Source organism: Elephas maximus, chromosome 2 (genome assembly GCF_024166365.1).
Source record: "Elephas maximus indicus isolate mEleMax1 chromosome 2, mEleMax1 primary haplotype, whole genome shotgun sequence".
Classification (NCBI taxonomy): domain Eukaryota; kingdom Metazoa; phylum Chordata; class Mammalia; order Proboscidea; family Elephantidae; genus Elephas; species Elephas maximus.
Window position 1 is genome coordinate 229,177,810 of NC_064820.1, and position 27,477 is coordinate 229,205,286.

Sequence of the window (27,477 nt, forward strand, 5' to 3'; positions counted from 1 at the left end):
TCAACGTACAATAGATTTTAAAATCTGACTATTCCCAAGGGATAAGAAAATCAGCAGTTGTCAATCTGAGATGACACAGCTGTTAGCATTATCAAAGAGTTTAAAGCAGTTCTTATGACCAACCTTCATGAGGTAAAGATCAACACACTTGAACGGACTGAGTAGAAGTTCTCAGCAGAGAAATAGGAAGTATGAAAAAGATCCAAACAGAAATTTTAAGATTAAAAAAGTACAATATATGATATACAAATTTTACTGGATAGGCTCAATAGCAGAATGGAGACGACAGAGAAAGGAGTCTGTGAACCTTGAAGACAGATCAATAGAAATTATCCAAGCCAAAGAACAGAGAAAAAAATGATTTTTTAAAATGGGACTTCTGGGATAATATCGAAGAGCCTAACTAACATTCAAATTATGGAAGCCCCAAAAGAGAGAAGATTGGACAGAAAAAATATTTGAAGAAATAATGGTTGAAAACATCTCAAATTTGGTAAAATACATAGATTTACATTTTGAAGAAGCCAGTGACACTCAAACAGGATAAACTCAAAGGAAACTATGACCAGAAACATAATCAAACTGTCAAAAACCAAGACAAAAGAAAAAAAAAAAGCTCAAAAGCAACCATCATGGATTGAATTGTGTCCCCCCAAAATATCTGTCAATTTAGCTGGACCATGATTCTCAGTATTGTGTGACCGTCTACCATTTTATGAGGGTGTCCACATTTTATGTGATTTTCCTATATGTTGTAAATCCTACCCCTACGATGTAATAAGATGGATTAGCAGCAGTTATATTGATGAAGTCTACAAGATTAGGTAGTGCCTTAAGCCAATCTCTTTTGAAATACAAAAGGGAGAAGTGAGCAGAGACACAAGGACCTCATAGCACCAAGAAAGTAGCTCCAGGAGCAGAGCATGTCCTTTGGACCTGAGGTTCCTGCACAGAGATGCTCCCAGACTGATGACAAGGACTTTCCTCCAGAGCCAACAGAGAGAGAGATAGCCTTCCCCTGGAGCCAGCACCCTGAATTCAGATTTCTAGCATACTGGACTGTGAGAGAATAAATTTGTTTGTTAAAGCCATCCACTTGTGGTATTTCTGTTACAGCAGCACTAGATGACTAAGACAGCAGCCAAAGAAAAATGACGCATTACATACAAGGGAACAGCAATTTGAAATACTGTGGACTTCTCTTCAGAAACCATGGTGGCCAATGGACAGTAGAACATCATCTCTAAAGTCTAAAAGAAAATAACTGTTAACACACCAAATTATACATACAATGAAAATATCAGTAATGAAGACAAAATAAAGACATTCTCAGATAAAGAAAAACTGAGAATATGATACCAACAGAACTGCTCTAAAAGAAATGCTAAACAAAGTTCTTCAGGCAAGGGAATTACTGGACTTCAAGAGTGGATAAAGAAAACATAAATAGTAAATATATGGATAAATATAATAGACTATTTTTCTCTTTTAGATTATTTAAAATAAGTATGACTACAGAAAGTAAAATCTATACCATTTTCTCAGGATGATTCCATGTACTCAGATACAACATACATAAAACTCTAACACAAAGAGGAGAGGATAAAAGATCCTGTGTGGTTATAAGGCTTCTGTTTTACTTAAAGTGGTAACATGCTAATCCTAGGTACACTGGTGGCGTGGTGGTTAAGTGCTACGGCTGCTAACCAAAAGGTTGGCAGTTTGAATCCACCAGGCGCCCCTTCGAAACTCTATGGGGCAGCTCTACTCTGTACTATAAGGTTGCTATGAGTCAGAATCCGCTCAACGGTAACTGGTTTGGTTTACAGGTGAGTAGACTGTAATAATTTTTCAACCATTAAAAATTAATACAAAGGAGCATAACAAAAAACTAATAAAAAATAGATAAACTAAAATGGAATACTAAAAGTCATTCAAATAATCCAAAGGAAGGCAGGGAAAAATAACAAAAAACAAATGAAAAAAGCAAATAATAAGATTGCAGACCTAAATCTAAGAATATCAATAATTATACTAAACATAGGTAGTTTGTTTGAATTGTGGATTGAATTGTGTCCCCCCCAAAATATGTGTTGTAAATCTTAACCCCTATGCCTATGTTTATAATCCCATTTGGGAATGGATTTTCTTTGTTTTGTTAGAGGCAGTATCAGTGTAGGGTGTGTCTTAAGCCAATCTCTTTTGAGACATAAAAGCAGACTAAACAGGCAAGCAAAAAAGCAGAGATGGGGATAGACGCCATGTCACATGAAAATCACCAAGAAGCCAGGAAACAGAAGCTAAAAAGAGAAAAGGATCTTCCCCCAAAGCCAACAGAAAGAGAAAGACTTCCCCTAGAGCCAGCACCCTAAATTTGCACTTCTAGTCTCCCAACTGTGAGAAAATAAATTTGTTTGTTAAAGCCACCCACTTGTGGTATTTCTGTTATAGCAGCATTAGATAACTGAGAGACAGTCTAAATACACCAATTAAAAGAGACTGTCAGATTGAGTTAAAAAAAAAATTAAAAATAGATAAAAACCCAACTACATGCTGTCTCTAAGAAATCTACTTTAAATATAATGTTATACCCACAGACAGTTTAAATGTAAAAAGACATAAAAAGCTGTACCACATGGGATAAGTAAGGCTGTGTGTCCACTTGGCTGGGCCATGATTTTCAGCGGTTTGGCAGTTATGATGTAGTTTGTATTATGTAGTTGTATAATGATGTGATCACTTCCAAGATGAGATCTGATGAAATGTGATCACCTCTACAATGGGATCTACTATGAGTAGCTAATCAATCAGTTGAAAGGGAGTTTCCTTGGGTATGTGGACTGCATTCAATACAGGTGGACTTTCTGGCAAGGCTCATGGGATTTTGCTTGCTCTGGATCCTGCAGCTGGCTCCAGTTTGTCTGACTTCCAGTTCTTGGGACTTGAGCTAGCAGCTTACCTGCCACCTTGCCTGCAGATCTTGGGATTCATCAGTCTCCACAGCCTGTAAGCCAGAGGTCTGCTGTCTAACCTGCCAATCTTGGATTCACCAGCCCCTGCAGCTACGTGAGTTGGAAGAAGCCTCCAACCTGATCCAGGCACTTGGGACTTTCCAGCTTCTACAACATGTGAGCCATTTCCTTGATATAAATCTCTCTCTATATATATATTTACACGCTTTACTAGTTTTGCTTCTCTAGAGAACCCAGCCTTAGACATCATACAAATACTAACCAAAAGAAAGTTGGAATGACCATGTCAATATCAGAAAAAGTAGACTTTAGAACAAGGAAAATTACCAGGGATAAAGAGGGACATTACATAATGATAAAATGGTCATCAGGGGTATACAATGAACTTTACCCAAAGAATTTGGGTTTTGCCGTTGGTGCTTGAGAGATAACTTCTAAACCCTTACATTTCCCCAGTGCTTGGAGCCTTTGTTATTCATGGAGGGGTCCCAGATCACACTTGACAGGTGATGCTAATGAGATGACTCAGGTGGGGACTGGCCAAGCTTGAAAAACCCACTGCATGCTCTCAGCCCAACCTCAGGGAAAGGGGGCTGGAGGTTGAGTTCAACCATGTGGGCAACGATTCAATCAATCATGCCTACATAATGAAACGAATAAAAAAAACTCTTGACACTATAGCTTGGTGAGCTTCCTGGTTGGTGAAAGACATCAGTGCACATGGAAGGGTAGTGCATACTTTTTTGAGACATGGAAGCTCCACATTGGGGTCCCTCCTAGACTTCACCCTATGTGTCTCTTCATTTGTATCCTTTTTGCTATAATAAAACTGTAATCATAAACAATGCTTTCCCGAGTTCTATGTGCCATTTTAGTGAATTATCAAATTCAGGGAGGATAATGGGAACCCCTGAATTTGCAGCCAACATGTCAGAAGCCTGGGGACCTCTGAACTTATGGCTGGTATCCTGAAAGGGTAGAGGAAACCCCCAAATTTATAGACTGGAGGTCCTAAGTGAGGGTGTCATGAGGACCCCCAAGCTTGTGGCTGGTGTCTGAAGTCTTGGGCAGACTTTGTAGCCTGGAGGACTGTGTCTTTTAACTTGTGAGCTCTGACCTAGCTCTAGTGATTAATGTCTGAGGAAGTACTGCATTTGCAGTTGGTGTTAGAGTACATATTTAGGTTTAGAGTTGCTGCGTGTCAAAGAAGGCACATGCAAAGAGACACCCAACATAGGGTAAGACACTAAGAAAACATGGCAATCCTAACTGTGTATACGCCTAAAAAGGGGAGTTCCAAAATATATGAATTAAAATTGATTAGACCTGAAAAATAGAAAACCCACAACTGTATATGGAGATACACAAATACATACATATATATGCAACTATAGGAGCCCTTGTGGCACAGTGGTTAAGAACTCTGTTGCTAACCAAAAGGTCAGCAGTTCCAATCTGCCAGTTGCTCCTTGGGAGCTCTATGGGGCAATTCTACTTTATTCTATAGGGTCACTTTGAGTCAGAATTGACTTGACGGCAACAGGTTTGATTTTTTGTTTTTGTATACACAACTATATACCTCCCTTAGTAATTTGTAGAACAAACCAAAAAAAAAAAAAAAAAAACCAAACCCGTTGCCATCAAGTCGATTCCGACTCATAGCGACCCTATAGGTCAGAGTAGAACTGCCCCATAGAGTTTCCAAGGAGCGCCTGGTGAATCTGAACTGTCAACCTTTTGATTAGCAGCTCTAGCACTTGACCACTACGCCACCAGGGTTTCCTCTGTAGAGCAAGTAGACAGAAAATCAGCAAGGATACAGATATGAACAACACTGTAAAGCAATCGGCAGGATTCACAACTCCAGTCAACAACAGCAGAATACATAAAAAATATATTTTAAGGTACAAATGGAACATTCACCAAGATGACTCACATGCCAAGAGATTAAAAAAAAATTTTTTTTTAATAGAAATTATACAAAGTATGTTTCCGACCATAAAAATTAAAATTAAAAAGAATAACAAAAAAAATCTGGAAAATTCCCAGATATTTGGAAATTGAAAAAGAAAAAAAATTCCAAAAAATCCATGGACTAAGAAAGCAGTCTCAAGGGAAATTAGAAAATATTTTTAAATAAATAAAAATAGAATATATCAAAATGTGTGGGATATAGGTAAAGCAATGCCTAGAATAAATTTATAGCATTAAATGCTTGTTTTAGAAAAGAAGAAAGGTCTCGTATCAATATCTTAAGCTTCCACTTTAAGAAACTCAAAAAAGATCAAATTAAAACCAAAGCAAGCAGAAGAAAACAAAAATAAGCGCAAAAGTCAATATAAATGAAAATAGAAAATCAGTAAAAACCAAAAGCTGGTTCTTTGGGAAGATCGATGAAACTGATCAATCCCTAACCAGAAAAAGAAAAGATACAAATTACCAATTTCAGGAATGAAATAGAAACTATAATGACAGACCTTACAGATATCAAAAGAATAACAAGGGAATTCTATGAACAACTTTGGAGTCCCTGTGTGGTTAATGTACTCAGCTGCTAACGGAAAGGTTCGAAGTTTGAGTCCACCCAGAGGCATCTTGGAAGAAAGGCCTGGAAATCTACTTCTAAAAAATCAACCGCTGAAAACCCCAAGGAGTACATTTCTACTCGGACACACGTGGATTGCCATGAGTCAGAATTAACTCCACGGCAACTGATATGAACAATTTTGAGCCCATAGATTTGACAATTTAGGTGAAATGGGCTAATTTCTTGAAAGACACAAACTACCAAAATTCATTTAAGGAGAAACAAATAACCTGACTAGCCCCATATCAATTAAAAGAAATTGATTAACAACAAAGAAAACTCTAGCCTCAGAGGGTTTCACTGGCAAATTCTGTCAAAATTTAAAGAAATAATACCTATCTCTCCCAGAAAATATAAGGGGAAAAAATTCTTCCCAACTCATTTCATCAGGCCAGCATTACCCTGATACTGAAACCAGACAAAGATATCCTACTCTGTCCACACTCAGCCTCTCAAGAGACCCCACCCAGACCAACGGCGTCCGCCAAAGACCCGTGTTGTGCATTTCCCCGAGCTCAGGGTCAAGACTAGGGTGAGGCAGACACAAAATTGAAGGGGACACCAGAAAACTAAGTAATCTGGATAAATAATACTTGATGCCATATTTTTAAAAATCAGGATGAATGCAAAAGATCAATGATGTACAAAATATCAAAATTTTAAATGAAGACTGGTCAGCTATTACTGATTTTTTTTTTTTTCTTCATCTTTTTTTTTCCAGGCTCCAATAGGGCTCAGCAGAGCACTGCCTGAACTCAGAATCACGGATCCCATGGCCAGTTCAATGTCCTCCTCTGGATGTCCAGTAGGCACCTCAAACTGGAAAACTCCAAAAGGAAGTACCTAGCAAGACTCGTCAGAGAAGAGAGAAAACAAACAACAGTATGTCATCCCATCGCCTTCTTGCCTGCATGGTTTCTGCCGAATAATCAGAGTTTAGTCCTACTGTTTTATCCTGTGTGTGTGACTCTTCATTTTTCTTGAACTGCTCTCAGGATTCTTTTTTTGTCTTTGGTTCCAGCCAGTGTGATTATGATACACTTTGGTAATCTTCTTTTGGGGTCTATCCCATACGGGTTCATTGAGCTTGGATGGTCGGCTTCTCATCTTTCATGTTATTAGGGAAGTTTTCTTTCACCAATTCTTCAATGATCCTTTCTGTGTTTTCCATTTTCTCCCTGTTCTGGAACTCCAATCACTTGTAAATTTTTGCTTTTGATTGTATCCCATATAATTCACAGGGTTTATTCATTTTTCTTTGTTACTTTTTCTAATTTTTCCTCAGAGTTGTATCCAAGTGTTTGTTTTCAGTTTTGTTGATCCTGTCTTCCATCCTTTCGAACCTGCTCCTCAGCCCTTCTATGACACCGTCCATTTCTGAAATCTTGTTTATCTTTTAGATTTCTAATTGTTGTTTTTGGATGATTTCTAGTTGTTAATTTATTTGGACATTTTGTTCCTGTATTATTTTCCTGAATTCTTTCATTTTTTGTATTTTCCATGAATTTGTCTATTTTTTCCTCATTTTTCTCTGCTTTTTGCTCCAACTCTTGGATAGCTCTGAGTAGTGGAGATTTGAATTCCCTATCAGGTAGTTCTAGTGCCTTTTCTTCTACTGGAAAGTTATCTGGTGTTTTATTTTGGACACCTGCTGGAACCATCCTGTCATGTTATTTTATATGTTTTGATATTGTCAGCTGTCTTCAAGACATTCAGTAGTCATTTTCTTCATTTATTGACTGAAGATTTGTTTTGTCCTGCTTTTTTGTTTTATCTGGTTATGTCTGAGCAGGCGGGCTGTGTGTTCTTTGTTGTTTGTTTGTCTGTGGGCACGATACTTTTCACCTCCTTGTCCAATGGGCAGGGCCAGTTGCTTAGCTACGGTGCAGCAGGGCAGGTCCAGCAGAAGAGGAGGGGCTGGGATGGGTTGTTTGTGGCACATACTAGGGCTGACAGGGCAAGCCGGCAATCACTGCAGGGCAGGTTCCAGTAGGCCATGCCTGTGCTGCTCAGGAGTGTGATATTTAGTGAATAGTGCAGTAGGCAGGAAGGAGGGGGGAGGCTGTGATATGTGGAGCTAAGATGGATATGAGAAAGAGGAGAGAAAACACAACAATAATTTAAATGGAAAGGAGCAGGGCACAACTGCAGGTAAAAGTGAGATGGATAAGACAATTAAAAATACTAACAACCATACTGGGAAAATTTTTGAAAACCTAGAAGAAATGGACACTTTACAAATATAATGTACCAGAATTGACTGGAGAATAAATAAAAACACAAATAGTTCTATAACTTTTTTTTTTTTTTTTAAGTTTTTCCACAAAGAGAGCAATAACAGGTCCAGGTAAGTTCTACCTGTCAAGGAACAGGTCACCCTATTAAAAAAAAGAATGAACACTCTCCAACTCATTCCATGAGGTCCCTATAACCTTGACACCAAAATCAAACAAAGACATTATAAGAAAGGAAAAGTCAAATCACGAATATAGGAAAAAAAGCTCCTCAACAAAATCCCAGCAAATCAAATTGAGTGACGTAATTTTAAAAAGAATACACCACAACCAAACTGGACTCGTCCTAGAAATACTGGAATGGCTTAATATTAGAAAATCCAGAGATGTGATTTTCTATTAAATGAAAACTCACTTTAATAGATTAGAAGAAAACAAACGACCATTTGGGAGATCCAGGCAGGGTGGACAGGGTGGTGTGATAGGAGAACCGTCTAAGCAACAGGAGCAGGAGTCTGTAGAGTGTCTTGTGCACGAAGCCTGTAGCCAGATGAGACCGGGAGCACCCAGGGCCTCTTCAGAGAAGCACAGGATGCCAGCAGGGATGGTATGAGCTGAGTGAGGAGGAGCAAATGGCACACAACAATTCTGGCCTTTGAGTCCACCCTGGGGCCACCAGGAGCCCTTGGAGATGTCACAGCAAGGGAGTGACACAATTATGCTTATATCTGAAAACTCAAATTACTGGGGTGGGGGAGGTGGAGGCTTTACTTACCTGGCAGAGACCAGAAGCTTCCTCTGTGTTTATCCCCCCCGCCCTCGTGTCCTTGGCCCTGGGAAGCCCTGCCCACTCCCCAAGGTGCAGAGTGTCACTGAGCACCCAGTGGCCACCTTGCAGTGGCCAGGCTGTCCTCAGCAACAATCTCAACTGCAGAGAGGACACGTCGGTTCCAGCGACGAGGACTTGAACACTGGGCAGTGAGCTCACTTGCAGCACAGGAGACCCCAGCCAGCTGTGCTCTCTGCGGTCAGCTTGGCAGCCTGGATGCCAGATGTATACGGCAGCATGGGCGGCAAGTGTGTAAGAGCCGGGACGCTGGGAAAGGCACACGTGGTACAGAAATCACGGGGAAGGGCCTTGGCATCACCTGACTGCCCTGGGGCTGGGTGTCCTGCTGGTTATGAATGGGCTTGTCACACTCCCCTTTACGCTCCCCTGGCTGTTCCCTCTTGCTACCCTTCAGGGCATCTCCCCTCTTAAAACCCAAGCCCTGCACTCTCTGGAACAAAAAAGAGAGTCCTCTGCGGCAGGTTGCCCTGTGCTCCGTCTCCAGCCACTAGACGTCAGTAGTAGCACATCCCCACAGCTGTGACAACCACAAATGTTTCCAAACATTGCCAATGTCCCCTGGGGGCAGAACAGCCATGAGTAAGAACTGCTGTGAATGGCGCCAAAGGGGCTGGACCCCAAGGCTGACTAGTCAGGTGTGGGTACTTTTTTGCCAGTTTCTTGCTGGAAGCCATGGGGAAGGACGGGTGTTAGCTAAGCCAATTCCAGGATTTCTGCGGAGGCACAGCAGTCTCAGGCTCTCTGCCCTATCCCAGTGTGCTAAGCTGTAACCCTAACCAAGGCCCCAGCACTAGTTTGGATCACTTGGCGCTGCTGGGGGCCAACACCTGCGTGAAGCACGTTATTCAGAGTGAAGCATGACAGCTGTGGCCTCAGTGCCCCATTTCACAAAGGAGGGGATGGGCTAGGGTGACTAGGCCATGAGGGAGAGAGGGGCCAGAGTGGGCTTCTACCCCCTACCTGTTCTGCCCTGAAAAACCTGTTCAGGATGAAGCTCCGTGGGCCCTGGGGGACATGGTATTTCCATCTTGGCCTGGGGTCTTCTTAGGCAGACCCAGCAGTGACCCATTAATGGCACATTCTTCTCTCTCATGACCAGGCCCCAGTGGTTTCAGGGGTTGGGATTCTGCACACCCAACCCAGCAGCTACTGTGGGAGAAGTAGGGTGGCTCCAGGTGCTGGCTACCAGGCTGTGCTGCTCTGGGGCCTGGGAGCAGTGGCTCCTGGCTTCTGTCTCTGCAAACTGGATACAGTGCTGGAACAGTGTGGCTGTGTGGCCCTAGGTCCTAGGATCCACCTCCACAGCAGGTCAGGCTGAGCCGGTTTGACATCCTGTCAAGTACTCCATGCAGTGTGATGTCCCCACAACAGCCCTTTTAAAAAAAATTGTGATGAAAATATGCATAAAACATACGCCATCTCAACAATTTCTGCACGTACAGTTTAGTGACGTTGACGACATTCTTCATGTTGTGCAATCATCCTACCACCATTAACATAAACTCACTGCCCCCTAAGCAGAAACTACGCCCAACCCTCTCTTCAACCCCCGGTAACCACTAAAAATGTTGGGTTCCTATATGAGTGCTGTACTCCCTGGGGAGTATAAGTCCCTGGAGTAGCACAAATAGTTAAGCTCTTGGCTACAAGCCAAAAGATTGGTGGTTCCAACCCATCCAGAGGCACCTCAAAAGACAGGCCCGGCGATCTGCCTCCCAAAGGTCACAGCCCGAAAACCCTACAGAGCAGTTCTACTCTGCACACATGGAGTCTTCATGAGTCAGAATTGACTTGACAGCAACTAACAACATACCTTTGCTTATTTCATACGAGTGAGGTCAGGCAGTTGTTGTCCTTCTGCAGCTGACTTATTTCACTCAGCAACATGTTTTCAAGGTTCACCCATGTTGTAGCATCCATCAGAACTTCCTCTCTCTTTAAGGCTGAGTAATATGCCAGTGGATGTATATACCACACTGTGTTTATCCATTCATTTGTTGATGGACACTTGGGTTATCTCTACCTTTTGGCTATCGTGAACAATGCTTCAGTGATATTTGTGTCTATTTGCATTTCTGCCTTCACTTCTTTGGCATAGGTTGGGATTGCTGGGTCATATGGTTACTCTATGTTCAACTTTTGGAGGAACTGCCAAAGTTATTTTCCATAGAGCTGCACCATTTTACATCCCCACCAGCAACGGATGAAGGTCCGGGTCCCACAATTGTTTTTGAGAAACGTGCAAGAGACATGCACAAGGGCCTGGGCTGGTGAGGGAGCTGCCCACTCGCTGGACACCCAGGGGCCAGACTGCACCAGGCTGACCAGGTGTTCACTGCTGGCCAGCATGTGGGGTGCTGAGCCTCCCCCCACTCCCTGCCCCACATTCCCAGGCACCCTGGCCCTCTGGCTCTGCCAGTGGGAGGCCCAGTGTGTCCCTGAGGCCAGGAAGAAGGATAGAGGGGTGTCAGGCTGTTTTGGCAGTGACAACTTCCGCACCCAGGCCTCATTCGCTCAGCTCCAGCTCGGTAGAGCTGGAGACGCCCCCTCCCTTGCCCTTCAGCCTAAGTCCACCCACACTTGTGCCAACAGGCCCCTCAGTTACCCCAGGAGTCCTCCAGCTGCTCTGGCCAACGTCCATCCACCCAGCGGGCTCCTGCCGGGGAGCCGTGGGGTCAGATGCCCACTGCCACTCAACCAGCTCCAAAAGTCACAGGAGCTTCTTACTTGGGAGGAGTGATTATGTGTGTACATGTGTGTATGTGTTTGTGTAAGCACATACATGTGAACATGTGGGTGCTCACACGTGTACGTGTGCACATGGGTGAGTATATGTACGTCAATTTGAATGTGTGCACTGTAAGCATCTGTGAACACTACATGTGTATACATGTGTGAATGTACATTTGACCTGCACACATGTTTGTGTACGTGTGTAAGCATGTATGTGAGCACTGTATACAAGTGAGCGTGTGTGCACACTTGTGCACACATGCATGCATGTGCAAGTGTGTCCGCATTTGTGCACCTGGGTCTTGACCAAGGCCAGGAACCTGCTCAATGACGTGGCACCCCGAGGTCTGGCTCGGTTTGGGGTTTTGGGCTGGGGCTGCCATCTCATTCCCCTGCTTAGCAACTCCACCAGGTGGGAACCAGTCGAAGAGGGAGAAACCGGTGAGAATCCCCAAGGCTGTTCCGCCCTGAAGCTGCAGCTGTTTCATGTGGTTCCAACTCATTTAGTACATTATCCAGGATTTCAAAGAGCCATTAGCAAAAGACAATTCCTCCACGTCTCCTGTTTCCATCTGAATTGGTTCCAATGTCAGATCCTCTGCCAGAAAATTGAAAACATGTCCACACGCACGCGCACACAAGACTTGAAAGGAACCTGTCCGGCTGTTCCCAGCCCCTCTCCACCAACCTGGGGGCACACAGGAGCCAGCAGGACAGAGGTGGGGCAGAGAGCTGGTGCTGGGGGCAGGCTGGCATGCACCGTACCCCTCTGAGGACTGGCCAGTCACAGTAGCATCCAGAGGGCAGGACCAAGCACATGCCACCCAGGCTGATGGATGACATAGGACCTCACTCCTGGTGCAAAACTTCTCTCCAGGAGGGAAGGCAGGAGATGGGGACCACCCGGCAGAGTCTAAGCTTCGAAGCAGGGGCTGGGCAGCTGGGCCCACCAGGCTTCTCCGGGTGATTTCCTGGAACAGCTGGGTCCAGAGCCACGTGGCCAGTGGCCCAGCACCGACGCCACCTGCCCACAGTCCACACCCACAAAGGAGTGCCTCTAGGACAGGCTGAGGAAGACACAAAGGGCGCAGCGGTCCTGCCCATCCCAGGCCTCATTCGGTAACTGCTCCAAAGGCAGTCTGGGGCGGGCTTGTCCAGGAGGTGGCTCCATGTCCCCTTCCTGCCCACCTGCAGTCACCCTGGGGCTGATGGAGCGAGGAGGACAGTGAGTGGCAGGGCACCCTGACCAACCATGGCTCAGACACATGCTGGCTTGCAGGATGATCGAGGAGCTCCTTGTGGAAATGGGACCAGGGTGGGCCAGGGACAGGGCAGGGCCTCCTGCACTGCGGGGGGGGGTGGGGGCAGGAGCACCTTTGGGAGCAGGAGCACCTGTGGGAGCAGCACCCTTCCTGGGCCATCAGGGTTCTGAGCGCTTTACACACACAGCCTCTAATCCTCAGAGGACCCTGCGAGCTGAGGTCTTCCTGCCAGCATTCTCATTCTACAGATTGGTTGGCACCAGCCCTCTGACCTGCCATGCCCACCTGAGCTGGTATTGCAGCCTCTGCCCAACACACGCACCCTGTTCTCCCTTCCAGACCCAACTTCCCCGAGCCCTCCCTGCCACCCCATGCAGGCACAGCTATAGCCCCTCCTCAGCAAGGCCTCCCTCACAGCCCCCAGTGGTACCACAAGTGGTAATCAGGTCTGTGGCCCCCCACACACACACAACAGGGCCTAGCCCAGGACACACTTGCTGAAGCTGGCTGGAGACCCAAGGGGCTGGTGAGGGGCAGGGCCAGGCGGCAGGAGCAGGGCTCGGCCTTGGCAGTTGCACCCTCCAGCAGGTCACTTGGCCTTTCTGGGTATGTTTCAGCCTGGGGGAACTCCACGATGTGGGGCAGTTGTGCCAGACTGAGGGGTGCAGTGGGGAGGGGCCCTGTGAGCATCTGCAGGAGCCAGGCAGACACGCTCATTAGCCCATGTCTCTGACGCAGAGGCAGCGATTGCATCCAGGGACTCAAGCAAGTCCTGGGCCGGCAGGCACTGGGAGTCGGCAGCGAGGGATGGGTTGCTAGGCTCCAGGATGGCTCGTGTGGCCCCTATTGCTTTGGGGAGCCCCCCACTCCCCACATCTCTACTCCCCCTTGAACTGACTCCCACCATCCTGCTGCCCAGTCCAGCAGACTCGGACAGCTAGCAAGTCCCCAAACCTCCAAGACAGGAACCCAGCCTGAGGGAGGTGTCAGAAGGGTCCCTGTGCTGCCAGCCTCACCTGCCCCTAGCTCCATGATGCCGGGGAGGCCGGAAGGAGGGAGAGGGAGACTGTCTAGGCTCCACAGTCCTCCTCTGGACATGTACATCTGTGGGTCCCAGCCAGACCCCCAGGACTCCCGCTGCTGGAAGAGAACAGCTTGGAACTCGACTCGAGGTGTCCTCCCAGCACCCACAGTGCAGAAGGGAGGAGCTGGAGAGCCCAGGAGGAACTGGGAGATGAGGCCCCAGCTTGTGCAGAGGGTGCCAAGGCTGCTGTGTGTGGAGGGATGTGGTGCCTGGTGATGCCTAGGGACCTGCCTCTGGAAGATATTCTTAAGTGAATAAAATAAAACACATAGGACTACGAAGACCAACCGATTACACCATTACCAAAACAGTAAAAGCCAACGTGTGAAACAAAACATCTGTGCCTCTCCATCAACACGTTAAACAGTAAGGTATAGGAGCGGGTCCCGTAACAGCTGTAATTTCAAAGCTGTGATGAAGATAAACTGTATCTTGAGAAGTATGACTTGGACATTCTGTGGATGTCTGCACTGACAAGTCACACGTGTCACTCATACGACTGTTCCTTGTTGCCCATGTAATAGAAGAAAACGCTAGATGTCAGTTAAAGATTAGTGAAAATGTGATTTATTTCCTCCTGAATCCTGTCACAGACCTCCAACTGAGAAACCCTGAGAATCTAAGAAAGAGAAAAGGGAAGAAGTGAATGAAGGGGACGGAATTTTCCAGACTGAGCACAAGTCTTCAGAAGAAAGCAACACTCGATATGAGATACGGAAATCGACGCTTGCCCTGCAGCCTCGGTGCTGTGGTCCCTGGCCCCAGGGGCCCTCCGCAGCAGGCCTCCGTGTGCTCCACAGCAGCCACCTGACTTCCTCTTCCATATGCTTGTGTGAAAATTCAATAAAGAACATGCCACTTCAGAATAGGGGGAAAATAGACAGCTTTATTTTTAACATTGTAATGAAATTCCACCACAGAATAAGGATCTCATGGGATTTGGATTTTTTTTTTTCCCTCCAGTTAATAAATACAAATGAACAAAAATACTTTGCTTTGCAAGGAGGCTGCGGCTCTCCTGTCCCGATTTACCAGAAGCCTGGCGGGCACCCTGTGGAGGCCCACCCCTGACGTGGCTCCCACTTCCACACCTGCTCCTCCAGCACAACCACTGCGGCCCTCGTCATGAGCAGCCCACCACACCTTGCCTCACATTTCTGCAAACACTATTTAGGAACAATGCCTCTCCTTCCCCCACCTCTTCTAAATATTGTACTCAACTTCAAATTTTAAACAAGTCCCTTCTGAGAAGGCAACAATCTGGTTTCCACACAAGCCCAACTGGAGGCCCTTTCAGGCAGTAAGTGTTAACGCCATGAAACTGGGTGGGTGGTCTCAGGAAAACAGACCACTGCCACTGGGTGCACCTTGGGAGGGAAGGAAAGGGTAAAGTGAAATCTACCGTGTATCTTGTAGAACGCACCTTATTTCAAAAATAAGAGTTCCTATTGTATGCAACCTGTGCGGCAGGTCAGGCACGTGGTCCTGCAGGCAACAGACTGTTATTGCTGAGTGTGGCCCCGGGCACTGAGGATACTGGGAGCTCTGAGTGCCAGGCCCCATCCACACCAGGAATGACAGCCAGTGCACTACCCCCTGGGCTGGGACCCTGGGACCACCTTCCACGACCGCAGTCATGGTAAGGCCTACCGCCGTGCTCCACCCGGATAGCACAGCCCCTGCTACCTGAGGGCTGGAGAATGATGTTGTTCCCATCGTTACAGCTTCTGGTGCAACCACAACGTGCAAACCTCACAACTGCCCAGTGTTTAGACTGGAGAAGAAAAGCTCCTGTCGACCCAGAAGAGATGGTTACTGGAGTCCTGCATCCCACCTGCGCCTGCCCTAGGAACCCCCTGGAAGCCGAGACATAAGCATACATGTTTCATAAACGGGTCAGAAAAGAACCACTGGTCCTTATGCCCAGCAGTGAACTTTTCTTCCATGTACCCCACTTTTCATTAATACAGATTTTTAAAAAGTGCTCATTTCCTGAAAGTATATCTGTGTGATGGTTTCATAACAAATGAAAATGATTTACCAAGATGATCAGAAAAGCAGCTGCTTCTAAGATATGAAGTAATGAAACAATGCTGTGCTCCTTGTGTGGCACAGAGAGGCAGACGCCGCCTGCCTAGAGCCGCCTGGCCCCTCCCTACAAGGGCCATTTCTTTGCAAGGAGCATTACAGATTCTAACCACTGAGAGTTTGGCACGGAGCCCTCGACACTGGCGAGGGAGGGGGCTCCAGGAGCCCATGCTCTGAGGGGTCATCAGCTGCGGGGATCAGCGGCGCTTGGTTAGGAGAGGTAGTGCTGACAGCTCTGACCACCGGCCTGCACCACCTTGGAGAGGAATACTTTGCAATGGCAGTAAGTTGTCATTATTCTACATAAATCACAATCGAAGATAAGCCTATCTGGGGCGGAAGAAGTGGGAAATAAAACAGATGCTGTGATTCTACAGGTTTGTCTTTTTTGGTGCTAGCACAGTGTCACTGTCACCGATGTCCCGGAGGAGAAACACGAAGCCTGTCTGGTGGTGGTGTCTGCACACACGCGGGGCGCCCTGGCTGTGTGCCTGCGTGTCCTGTAGGGCTCAGAGCCCCAGAGACTTCTGTACAATCTGCTTGGCGATCTTATAAAACTGTTCTCGATCGTCCCGCCACATTTTGGAAGCATCCACGTTGGCGCCACTCTCATCATTGGGCTCTGAAAGAGACGGGAAGCTTTCTGTGGTCAAGGGAGTTTCAAAAACCAGCAGCTCCACAAGACCTGCCATTTCATCTAAATAAATTCATGGATCTTTCAAGACATGTGTCCCAGAAATAAACAAACAGAAAACAAAGGTGTCTGTGATATTGAGGGGGTGGTGTCTGCAATGCTGGGGGGTAGGGGTGGGGCAGTGCTGCCGGCCAGTGTACCAAGTGTTCCTCTGCACACGAAGATCCATTCTCTGCCAACACAACCTGTCTTCATCCTGCTCTGGAAATGCTAAGACAACCTAAGCAACGTGGTGCATGGGGCTCCCTACTATGGCCTGCCTGATACAGGGCGTTTCCAGCACCCAGAGAACAAGCCACACACGATCCACCTGCTCATTTCACTGCAGGGGGACATTCTCTGTGAGCTAGTGCTCTGTCCCCTCCGGTCCCCACTGGAAAGACAATCCTGGGTGGACATACAGTCTCACTGTAGATGTTTGGCCTGGGGTGGATGCCTGGCCCGTGACCAAGTAATCCCCAGGCTAGCCAGCTGGGGCCAGCAATCAAGGCCTGGCAGGAAGGGAGACAGGCCTAAGGACCCTGAGAAACCAAAATTAAGAAACTCTGAGGCAAAAGCTGCAATTAAGTGGCAGCCATGAAGTGTGGGGGTGACGCAGTCAGACTAAAGTGAAGAGACTGGATTAGCAGAGAGTAAAGGCCAAGAAGCAAGAGGACAGCAGCAGGCCGACCAGACAGCAAGGAGAGTGCCAACACCACCATGGCCCCGGAGGCTGGCAGGTTCCCGCCGCAGTGGGTGGGCTCCAGACAACCCAGGCCTCCTTTCTCAGGCTGCTAGAGAGATTCTCCGATCCTCCAGCCTGCAAGCAGCCCACATACCATTATCATCCCACCTTGCTGCCTGTGCCTGCCTGCCATTTATCCAACAAATACTTGCTTAGCGTTCACTAGGCACAGGGCACACGCTGGAGAACAAGAGCTGTGGGCCTGCCGTCAGAGGGGAGGCAGGCAGACATTACACCAATCAGCACTAACACATCACTGTGAACCGTGGCAAGTGCTGTGGAGGGAGGGAGCAGGCAGTAGGGTGAATAGGACAAAGCAGGCTGCCCTGCAGGTGTGGTGCTTGTGGGTGCGGCACAGATACAGGGAGCACAGGAGCACGGACATGGCCGCTGCCACCTCCCTGCAGAGCACCTGACCTCCGCCTCACATAGGCCCATGGGATGCAGACTCCTGGAGCAGTGTGGGACGTCGGGTGGGCTGGGTAGGAGAGGCAGCCTGGGCAGGAGGGCCGTGCAGAGCACAAGCCAGGGGCAGGTCTGGGGGCTGTATGTCGGACGAAGGAGGTGTCATGAGGAAGGACAGTAGATAAACCTGGAAACGTAGCTCAGAGTCAAGAGGATGTACACTATGACAAGAGTGTGTAAAACATACATTAAACTAAAAAAAAAAAAAAAGTACACCAAGAACATCTCTAATGGTACCCCACCACTGCCCCTCTCCCAGATCTTCCATTCCCCTCTCTCATTGGATTCCTTCCACTCAGCACGTAGAGTTTTAAGCGTCTGCCATCTGAAAACACAGCCAAGCCTGGACTTCACACTCATCCTCGACTCCACTGCATAGGAGCCATGTGGTCCTGCTAGGACAGCCACGTGCTCCACCGAGCACCTCCTCGCAGTGGCAGCTTCCCGACCGCTCTGCGGCCTCTGTCAGCTCTCCTACAGCACTCTTTCTCTTCCCAGCTTTCCTGACACTCCTCCTCACCATCCCCTCCTCCTTCCGCAAACACCCTTCCTGCATCATCACCTTTTGCTCACCACTGCCTGACGCAGAGACACTGCACAGGCCTTTTCTTCTGGCCGATCCTTGGCCGGGCCGCAGGCCTTGCAGCAGTGGGCTCCTGGACCATGGGGAACACCAGGCCCCTGGTACTAAACACATCCCAAACTTATCTCCCCAAATCCTGCTCCCTCTGCAGGCTCTCATGTCAGAGATGCAGGTCTCCAGATCCAGCCCCCAGGCTCAGGACCACCCCGCCCTGGCCCAGGCCCTCCACTCTCCTCTCCTGGCTGCTGCACTGTCAGCAGGCCGTGCGGCTCCTCCAGTCACACCACACTGCACAGTGCTGCAAGGACGGTCCTATCAGGCACAACTTCCCTGCTCCAACCTTCCAGGGACTTCCCAGAGTTGCCAGGCTTGGCTCAGCCTTCCGCACACTTCCACAGCGCCCCCTCCCAGCCCTCCTACACACAGCCTGAGCTCCACCCCTCATGAGCGACTGGCAGTGCCCTGTGCCAGCCACGCTGCCTCAGGCCACAGCACAGGCTCTCCCCTTTGCCCCAGATGCCTCTCCCTCCTCCCACACCTTGTGAAGGCCACATATTCCTCCAGACTTCTCCAGATGTTCTCTGCAGGGCAGGCCAAGACCCTCTGCTCTTCAAGGTCCCCCGCCCCCGAGCTTGCCCTAATCTCAGGACTTCGCACACTGGCCAGACACACTGGCTAAGCTGGACATTCCCCTTGGGTGTGGGTGCCTTAATGTTGGGGTCTGTCACTATGAACTTGACGCAGGGCCTCCATCAATGTCTACAGAGTGAGTGAAATGTCCAACAGTTAGGGGAGGATGGCTCCTTGTGGTCAGCAATGTGAGGTATGACAGTGGGTCATCTTGAACATTTGTAATTATGAAAAACGGGCTTACCTGGGCAAGTGTATGAAAGTGTTATTCCAGGAAAAAGCAGAAAATAAAGCAGTGTATGTCAATGAATTACCGGTGAATGGAGGTAAATCACAGCGCCAGGGGTGAGAGAGGAAAGCGGAGCGGCCAGTACAGCGGTGTTTTTTGTTTACAGGCCCCTCCCTTACGAAGCCCCTAACAGAAAAGGCCAGGGGTTGCTGGGGAGCCATACCTGCCAGCATGCTCACCACTGACAGCAGGATCTTCTCCACACTTTGCACGGGGCTCCACCTCTCAGCGCTGCTCTCATAGCCCATGGGGTCGTCTCCGGGGGCATGCAGGATGGAGATGCAGACCCTCCCATCAGGGTAGACTGAAGGGTCAGAACAGGGCAGGTAAGCTGAGACACACCATGGAGGCGACGCCACGCCATGCCAGGGAGAGCAGCTCTGCACACAGACCCCAGGCTGTTTGCACAGCTGAGCCTGGCCAGGGCCCCGAGAACCGAGCGAGCTTCCCCTTCCACACACCCCAGAGAGGCCACGTCCTAGAACCTGGGCCTCTCCGGGCCTCTTGGGTATTGGTAATGCTCGAAGTCCACCCATTTCTAATCAGCTACAGGACAATTTTTTAAAACATTATGTCCAAAGGGAGTAAGTGGAAGGTTATCTGGCAGTCAGACACTGCATGGAAATATCTAATTAGGATCATCCACAGCTTTCAGAGCTAGTTTCTTATGTTTCTAATTCTACCATAAAATACATGAACTGGACTGCTTACCTGGCTAGGATGAAGGCTACTAGAATTACTAAACTATCCAGAAAAAGAAAGGGACTGAGATTTCTCTTGGTAACTTATTCTAACAGAAAAATTTTTGTCACATTACCTGCAGATGAACTGTGTCTAAATCTAATCCCCCTCTCAGCAGACAGCAACATTAACAAGACACCCGGGTGGCTCAAGATATATTTAGATATCCAGGGAAATCCATTCGGATACACTCAACTGTAAAATCACAATGCTATTAAAATTTATAATAATAGAAATAAACAGATGATTTAAAATTTATTTAATTCACCTTCATTTATGAGCTCAGAATTCATGAAAACTTAGAAATGCTGACCATTATCATTCACCTCCCAAGAGCTTTTCCTTTCCTACCCAGCCCCTCGTTCATCCTTTGTCCCCGTGGGGACTGCCCTCTGGCTAATCCTCTTCTGAGGAAGAAGTTTAAGACACTGCGTGCACAGTGGTCATGGACATCGGGGCATGGGTCTCCAGTCCATTCACGTGGAGTCTGCACACCTAGAGTCCTGAACCACCCTCTCCCAGAGAAAGGAGAGTGGTGTCAACAGACTTTCTTGTAAGTGTCCCTTCCTTAGAGTGGTGGCACTAGGCAGTGACACTGCACACCCCAGGAGCACCAAAGGGAGATGAGGCTGTTTCTACATCTCTGTCCCCGCGGCCCCTTTCACCTGAATGTCCAGCACCCTTCATCCCTGCCATCAGTTCCCCCCAAGTCCCTCAGCTCCCTGGGGGCTGGGGCAAGAGTGATATGGCTCTGCACTGCTTCCCTCAGTCCTGCTCCTAAAGGGCACCCTGACCCCTCCGCTCTCTCCTGCCACATCCATCACCCAGGCCCATCCATCTCAATACACCCACATCTCTTCATCGTCAGCACTGATGAGGTTCAGGAGCCCAGCACTTCCAGGCTCCTCCAGTCTGCTCTCTACACCGACAACCGCTCTGACCACCTCACTCAGAATCCCCTCAATGGCTTTCCGCTGCCCTAGGATAAAGATCAAATCCTCAGCAGTGCCCAAGAGGCCCCTGACTTCTCACATAGGACGTCTGCACACGCTAGATTCACCCTTCCCGCCACACACACACACACACACACACAGAGCTCACTCAGGTGACTGCACACTGCTCTTCCTGCAAAAGGTCAGTTCAGGCATCACCTGTGCAGGGTGCCACCCCTCCCTTCCCTCTCTCCTTCTCAGCAGTTACCAAAGCTGTGACATTAACACTTCTCTGTGTGAGTCCTCTACCACTGTCTGGCTCCCCGCAACACTCTGAGCGGCTGAAGGTGCCTGACCCCCCTTTTTACTATTTGCTCACCATTGTATCCCAGCAACTTTTAATACAGTGAATTCTTTCTTAAAAACATTCATTCGCTAATAAATTATTATACTGACAGACTAATACAGTAAGTGTACTCAAAATAAAATCTTCACCAAATAAAAATAACATCAATGTATAGAAAGGAATAAAAATCTCTTTATAACAATCACCTGGACATTAAAAGTACCGCGAGCAGACGGACTCTTCTGGTGCACACACGTAACTCCATCAGCTTCTTCGTCAGGCCTTCTCACACCACTGGGAGTCTTCTAAAGCTTCTATTCTCTTCAGTATAATCTTATTATTTTTACTTTTTAAATTGCCTACAATCCTCTGCATGGTTGTGTTTTATGAGTAATCAACTTGAGATCGTTGGCCTCTTCAACTGACCCCTATCTAAAAAAACAAAACCCATCGCTGTTGAGGCGAATCCGGCTCACAGTGAACCTACAGGACAGAGTAGAACTGCCCCACAGGGTTTCCGAGCAGCAGCTGGTGGATTTAAACTGCCGACCCTTTGGTTAGCAGCCGACCTCTTAACCACTGCACTACCAGGGCTCTGATTTTATCTAGCGGCCGTAATATATTTTTTAACTTTCTATTACTGGAAATTTCAAGCACACAACGCAATAGACGACAGCATAATGAATGTCCCTGTACTCATCACCCCGCCTTAACAGCTGTTCCAACTCACAGCCAATCTTCCAGAAAAACTAGCTGTTTCTGACCATCTACTGTGCACATGAAACTGAATAAATACTGAGATGAGAACAAAGTGCAAAGTGCTCTCTAGACAAGGACATCAGCAGGGAATAAGGATTTCCCAGAAGGTTCTGGAAGCAAGCAAAACAGGAAAGCCTCCTGCCAGGTGGGCGGTACCGAAAGCCTCCCTGGACAGGGAGACAGATTTGATGGAGCTTTGGAGGAAACCCTGGTGGTATAGTGGTTAAGTGCTACGGCTGCTAACCAAGGGGTTGGCAGTTCAAGTCTGCCAGGTGCTCCTTGGAAACTCTATGGAGCAGTTCTACTCCGTCCTATAGGGTCACTATGAGTCGGAATCAGCTGAACGGCACGGGTTTTTTTTTTTGGAGTATAGACGGTGTTCGTGGGTGGGTCGGGGGATGAGGGGAGGGTATGCCAAGAAGACTTTTTTTTTTTAATTGTGCTTTAGGTGAAAGTTTATAGCTCAAGCTAATTTCTCATAAAAAAAAAAATTTATACACCTATTGTTCTGTGACACTAGTTGCTCTCCCTATAATGTGACAGCATACTCCTCCTTTCCACCCTGGGTTTTCCTATGTCCCTCCAACCAGCTCCTCTCCCTTCCTGCCTTCTCATTCTGCCTCCAGACAGGAGCCACCTATTTGGTCTAGTGTAGCTGCCTGAACTAAGAGGCACACTCTTCACAAGTATTATTTTATGTTTTATAGTCCAGTATAATCTGTCTGAAGAGTGGGCTTCTGAAAATGGTTTCAGTTCTGAGTTAACAGGGCATCCAGGGGGCCATGGTTCTGGGGGTTCCTCCAGTCTCAGTCAGACCATTAGGTCTGGTTTTTTTACATGAATTTGAGTTCTACTCCACGCTTTTCTCCTGCTCTGTCAGGGACTCTCTGTTGAGTTCCCTGTCAGGGTGGTCATTGGTGGTAGCCAGGTACCATCTAGTTCTTCTGGTCTCAGGCTGATGGACTCTCTGGTTTATGTGGCCCTTCTGTCTCTTGTGCTAATATTTTCCTTGTGTCTTTAGTGTTCTTCATTCTCCTTTGCTCCAGGTGGGTTGGGACCAGTTGACGCATCTTACATGGCCACTTGCTGGCTTTTACATGGCCACTTGCTAGCTTTTAAGACCCCAGATGCCACTCACCAAAGTGGGATGTAGAACATTTTCTTAATAAACTTTGTTATGCCAATTGACCTAGATGTCCCCCAAAACCATGGTTCCCAGACCCCAGCCACTCTGTCCCTCAAAGTGTTTGTGTTCAGGAAACTTCTTAGCTTTTGGTTTCGTCTAGTTGTGCTGACTTCTCCTGTATTGTATGCTGTCCTTCCCTTCACCTAAGATGATTCTTCTCTACTATCTAGTTAGTGAATACCCTTCCCCGTCCCTCTCCATCCTCGTAACTATCAAAGAATGTTTTCTTCTGTGTTTAAACCTTTTCTTGAGTTCTTATAATAGTAGTCTCGTACAATATGTCCTTTTGCAGCTGACTAATTTTTTTTTTAATTTTACTCAGCATAATGCCTTCCAGATTCCTCTGTGTTATGAAATGTTTCACAGATTCATCATTGTTCTTTATCAACACGTAATATTCCATTGTGTGAATATCCCATAATTTATTTATCCATTCATCTGTTGATGGGCACCTTGGTTGCTTCCATCTTTTTGCTATTGTAAACAGTGCTGCAGTGAACATGGGTGTGCATGTATCTGTTCATGTAAAGACTCTTATTTCTCTAGGATATATTCCAAGGAGCGGGATGGCTGGATTGTACGGTAGTCCTATTTCTAGCTTTTTAAGGAAGCGTCAAATTGATTTCCAAAGTGATTGTACCATTTTACATCCCCACCAGCAGTGTGTAAGAGTTCCAGTCTCTCCACAACCTCTCCAACATTTATTATTTTGTGTTTTTTGGGTTAGTGCCAGCCTTGTTGGAGTGAGACAGTATCTCACAGTAGTTCTGATTAGCATTTCTCTAATGGCTAATGATCATCAGCGTTTTCTCATGTATCTATCTGTTAGCTACCTGAATGTCTTTGGTGAAGTGTTTGTTCATATTCTTTGCCTATTTTTTAATTGGGTTATTGGTCTTTTTGTTGCTGAGGTGTTACAGTATTTGGTAGATTTTAGATTAGACCCTTATCAGATACGTCATAGTGAAAAATTTTTTCCCAGTCTGTGAGCTGTTTTTTTACTCTTGTCTTTGAATGAGCAGAAGTGTTTGATTTTTAGGAGTTTTCCAGTTATCTAGTTTCTCTTCTGGTGTTTGTGCATCGTTAGCTATGGTCTGTATTCTGTTTATGCTATGTATTAGGGCTCCTAGCATTGTCCCTATTTTATCGTTTTAGATTTTACATTTAGGTCTTTGATCCATTTTAAGTTAGTTTTTCTACATGGTGTGAAGTATGAGTCTTGTCTCATTTTTTTAGCACCATTTGTTAAAGAGATTGTCTTTTCCCCATTTAATGGGCTTCAACCTTTGTCAAATATCAGCTGCTCCTAGGTGGATGAATTTACATTTGGATTCTCAATTCTGTTCCATTGCTCTATGCATCTGTTGTTGAAACAGTACCAGGCTGTTTTGAATACCGTGGCAGTATAATAGCTTCTAAAATCAGGTAATGCGAGGCCTCCCACTTTGTTCTTCTTCTTCAGTAATGCTTTACTTATCCGAGGCTTCTTCCCTTTCCATATGAAGTTGGTGATTTGTTTCTCCATCTCGTCAAAAAATGCCATTTGAATTTGGATCAGGATTGCATTGTATCTGCTGATCGCTTTGGGTAGAATTGACATTTTCACAACGTTGAGTCTTCCTATCCATAAGCAAGGTATGTTTTTCCACTTATGTAGGTCTCTTTTGGTTTCCTGCAGTAGTGTCTTGCAGTTTTCTTTGTATAGGTCTTTTACGTCTCTGGTTAGATTTATTCCTAAGTATTTTATCTTCTTGGGGGCTATTGTAAATGGTACTGATTTGGTGATTACCTTTTTGAAGTTCTCTTTTTTGGTGTAGAGGAATCCAACTGATTTATCTTGTATCCTGATAAAAAAACTCTGCTGAAATCTTCTATTAGTTTCAGTAATCTTCTTGTGGATTGTTTGGGGTTTTCTGTGTATAAGATCATATCATCTGCTAATAGGGATACTTTTACTTCTTCCTTACCAATTTGGATGCCCTTTATTTCTTTTTCTTGACTTACTGCTCTGGCTAGAACCTCCAGCACAATGTTGAATAAGAGTGGTGATAAAGAGCATACTTGTCTGGTTCCTGTTCTCAAGGGAAATGCCCTCAGACTCTCTCTGTTTAGGATGATGTTGGCTGTTGGCTTTGTATAAACGCCCTTAATTATGTCAAGGAATTTCCCTTATATGCCTATTTTGCTGAAAGTTTTTTATCATGAATGGGTCCAAGTGGACTTATTTTTAAACCAAGAGGGAAGTCAAAGGCTCAGAAAACATATACAGAATAAATTTTCTCATGCTTAAATTAGCCGTTGGCTATTTGATATTTTGTTTTATTTGATATGCAAAAAAGTATAGGAAAAGGCTTCAAATAAGTAAATAATAAGTAAAAAAAAAAAGTAAAACATAAAAAATATTTTACATCTTCAAAACAGCGTATCTTAGTTGTTTTTCTTCTCCACCACTATTAAGATAATTATTGCTGGCAATAACAATCATTTATAGGAAGGAACATTATTCTAAAAACTACCATTGAAAAGACAACACATTTCCTTATTCACTATCTTATCCAAAACCCCCAGCTATAAAAGGAAAAAATAAAAGCTACAGCAATTCAAGAATTCCATTCCCTGCTACTAAATACTTTTTCAACTAAAACAAGTACAACTTTTAGAAATGATCTATTTTTTCCTCTTTTTAAAAGAAATACATGTTCACTTTAGGAAAAAGAAAATGATTTACAAAAAGGGAAAAAAAAAAAAATCCACCATGGAGAAAATCACTTCTAAGATTTTTGTGCTTACCTTTCCAGATATATATCCATGTACATGTCAATTTTTTTTGCAAAAAAAGAGACTATAACAAACCTATTGATCAGTAACCTATTTTTCAAGCTTGATGTATCCTAAATATCATTCTATATCATTTAATATATCCTAGACAATTTAACATATCTGTATGGCATTTTTTTTTTTTTTTTTTTTTTAATATAGCATTATAGGAAACCCTGGTGGTGTAGTGGTTAAGAGCTCTGGCTGCTAACCAAAAGGCTGGCAGTTCGAATCCACCAGGCGCTCCTTGGAAACTCTATGGGCAGTTTTACCCTGTCCTATAGGGTTGCTATGAGTCGGAATTGACTCGATGGCACTGGGTTTGATTTTGATTTTTTGGTATAGCATTATATCACACGGATTAGTGATTTACTTAACTATTTAACAATCTGCTCTACTGTTGAAAACGTAGGTTGTTCCTGATTGTTTCAGCATCCCAAGTGAGAATGGCAAAGAGGCGTGTAGGGCACCAGAGTATACACACACCGACACATGTTCTCGACAACAGCCCCACCAACGGTAGGAAGGCTGGGCCAAGTACACCCACATATTTAGGTTTTTCGTTTTTTTAATCTACATTAAGCTATCTCTCAAAACTCATAGTAGCAATACCACCACGGTGTAATCTGTTAAAGTTCAAAAGATAGTATTTTTTAAAGTTCAAGTCACTGATATGCTATATTTCATATGATTACATAACCTCTGTGCCACTCCTGACACTATAAAAACTACTTCAAAGAACACTTACTGTTTGGATGAAACATCTCACAGGTAAATCTCATCTTTGGAGGACTTAAGGGATAATCAAGTGGAAAACTCAGGATGGCAGGAAAAACACCAAACTCAAAACAGGTATCTTCTGGGCCCCTAGAAAATACGTATACAAAAGAAATGTAAGGTAGATTTTTCAAAGCCTACCACAAATCAGAAATGAGGAAATTTTTATTGTTTTACAAACTCATGTTTAAAGTTATCTAAATCATAATGATCCGCTGGTATTTTTTTCCAGATGGAAGTTAATATTTTATCCTCCTATTCCAATCTGGTTTAAATTTTAAGTACAGCACAAAGGAGCCCTGATGGCACAGTGGTTAAATGTTTGGCTGCTAACCAAAAGCTCGAGCACAAAGATGGAATTATGGCACAGATCTTATGTTAGTAAAGGTAAGAGTTGGGGTGGCAGAACCTCTTCATAATAAAAAAATAAAATAAATAAATAAACTAATGCCAATGGTGTAAGAGCATAGATTTTTTTTCCCCTATATATACAGTACAATTACATCTTAGAATAAAGATCTGAATTATGGCATGTTATAGCAAGATTCTATTGTACTTAGATAAATGAGTGGTTAAGCATTGTTATTTCAAAGGCTATTTTTAATTTTTAAGTGTGCCTAAGAAGTCATTTTTGCAACCTTCGAAAAACATATAAAAAGTATGCACATACTCACAGATGGAGGCGCGTGGGCACATACGGCGACGCAAGCCCAGGCCTGCACAC

The 27,477-nt window shown here is 45.7% G+C and overlaps 1 protein-coding gene across 2 annotated transcripts in view; it reads right to left on the reverse strand.

Moving 5' to 3' along the window:
- Positions 1-14,588: 14,588 nt before the first annotated feature.
- Positions 14,589-27,477, reverse strand: part of UBE2G2 (ubiquitin conjugating enzyme E2 G2) — a 48,181-nt gene continuing 35,292 nt past the window's right edge. The window contains exons 4-6 of one of the 2 annotated variants that reach the window (XM_049875025.1): positions 26,725-26,843; positions 19,375-19,499; positions 14,589-16,432 (exon numbers count right to left, since the gene is read on the reverse strand). In XM_049875025.1, the coding sequence (XP_049730982.1) occupies positions 16,205-16,432; positions 19,375-19,499; positions 26,725-26,843 (472 nt within the window). In that variant the 3' untranslated portion in view covers positions 14,589-16,204. Of the gene's footprint in view, positions 16,433-19,358; positions 19,500-26,724; positions 26,844-27,477 lie in introns of both variants that reach the window. The other variant, XM_049875026.1, reaches the window with a different exon arrangement.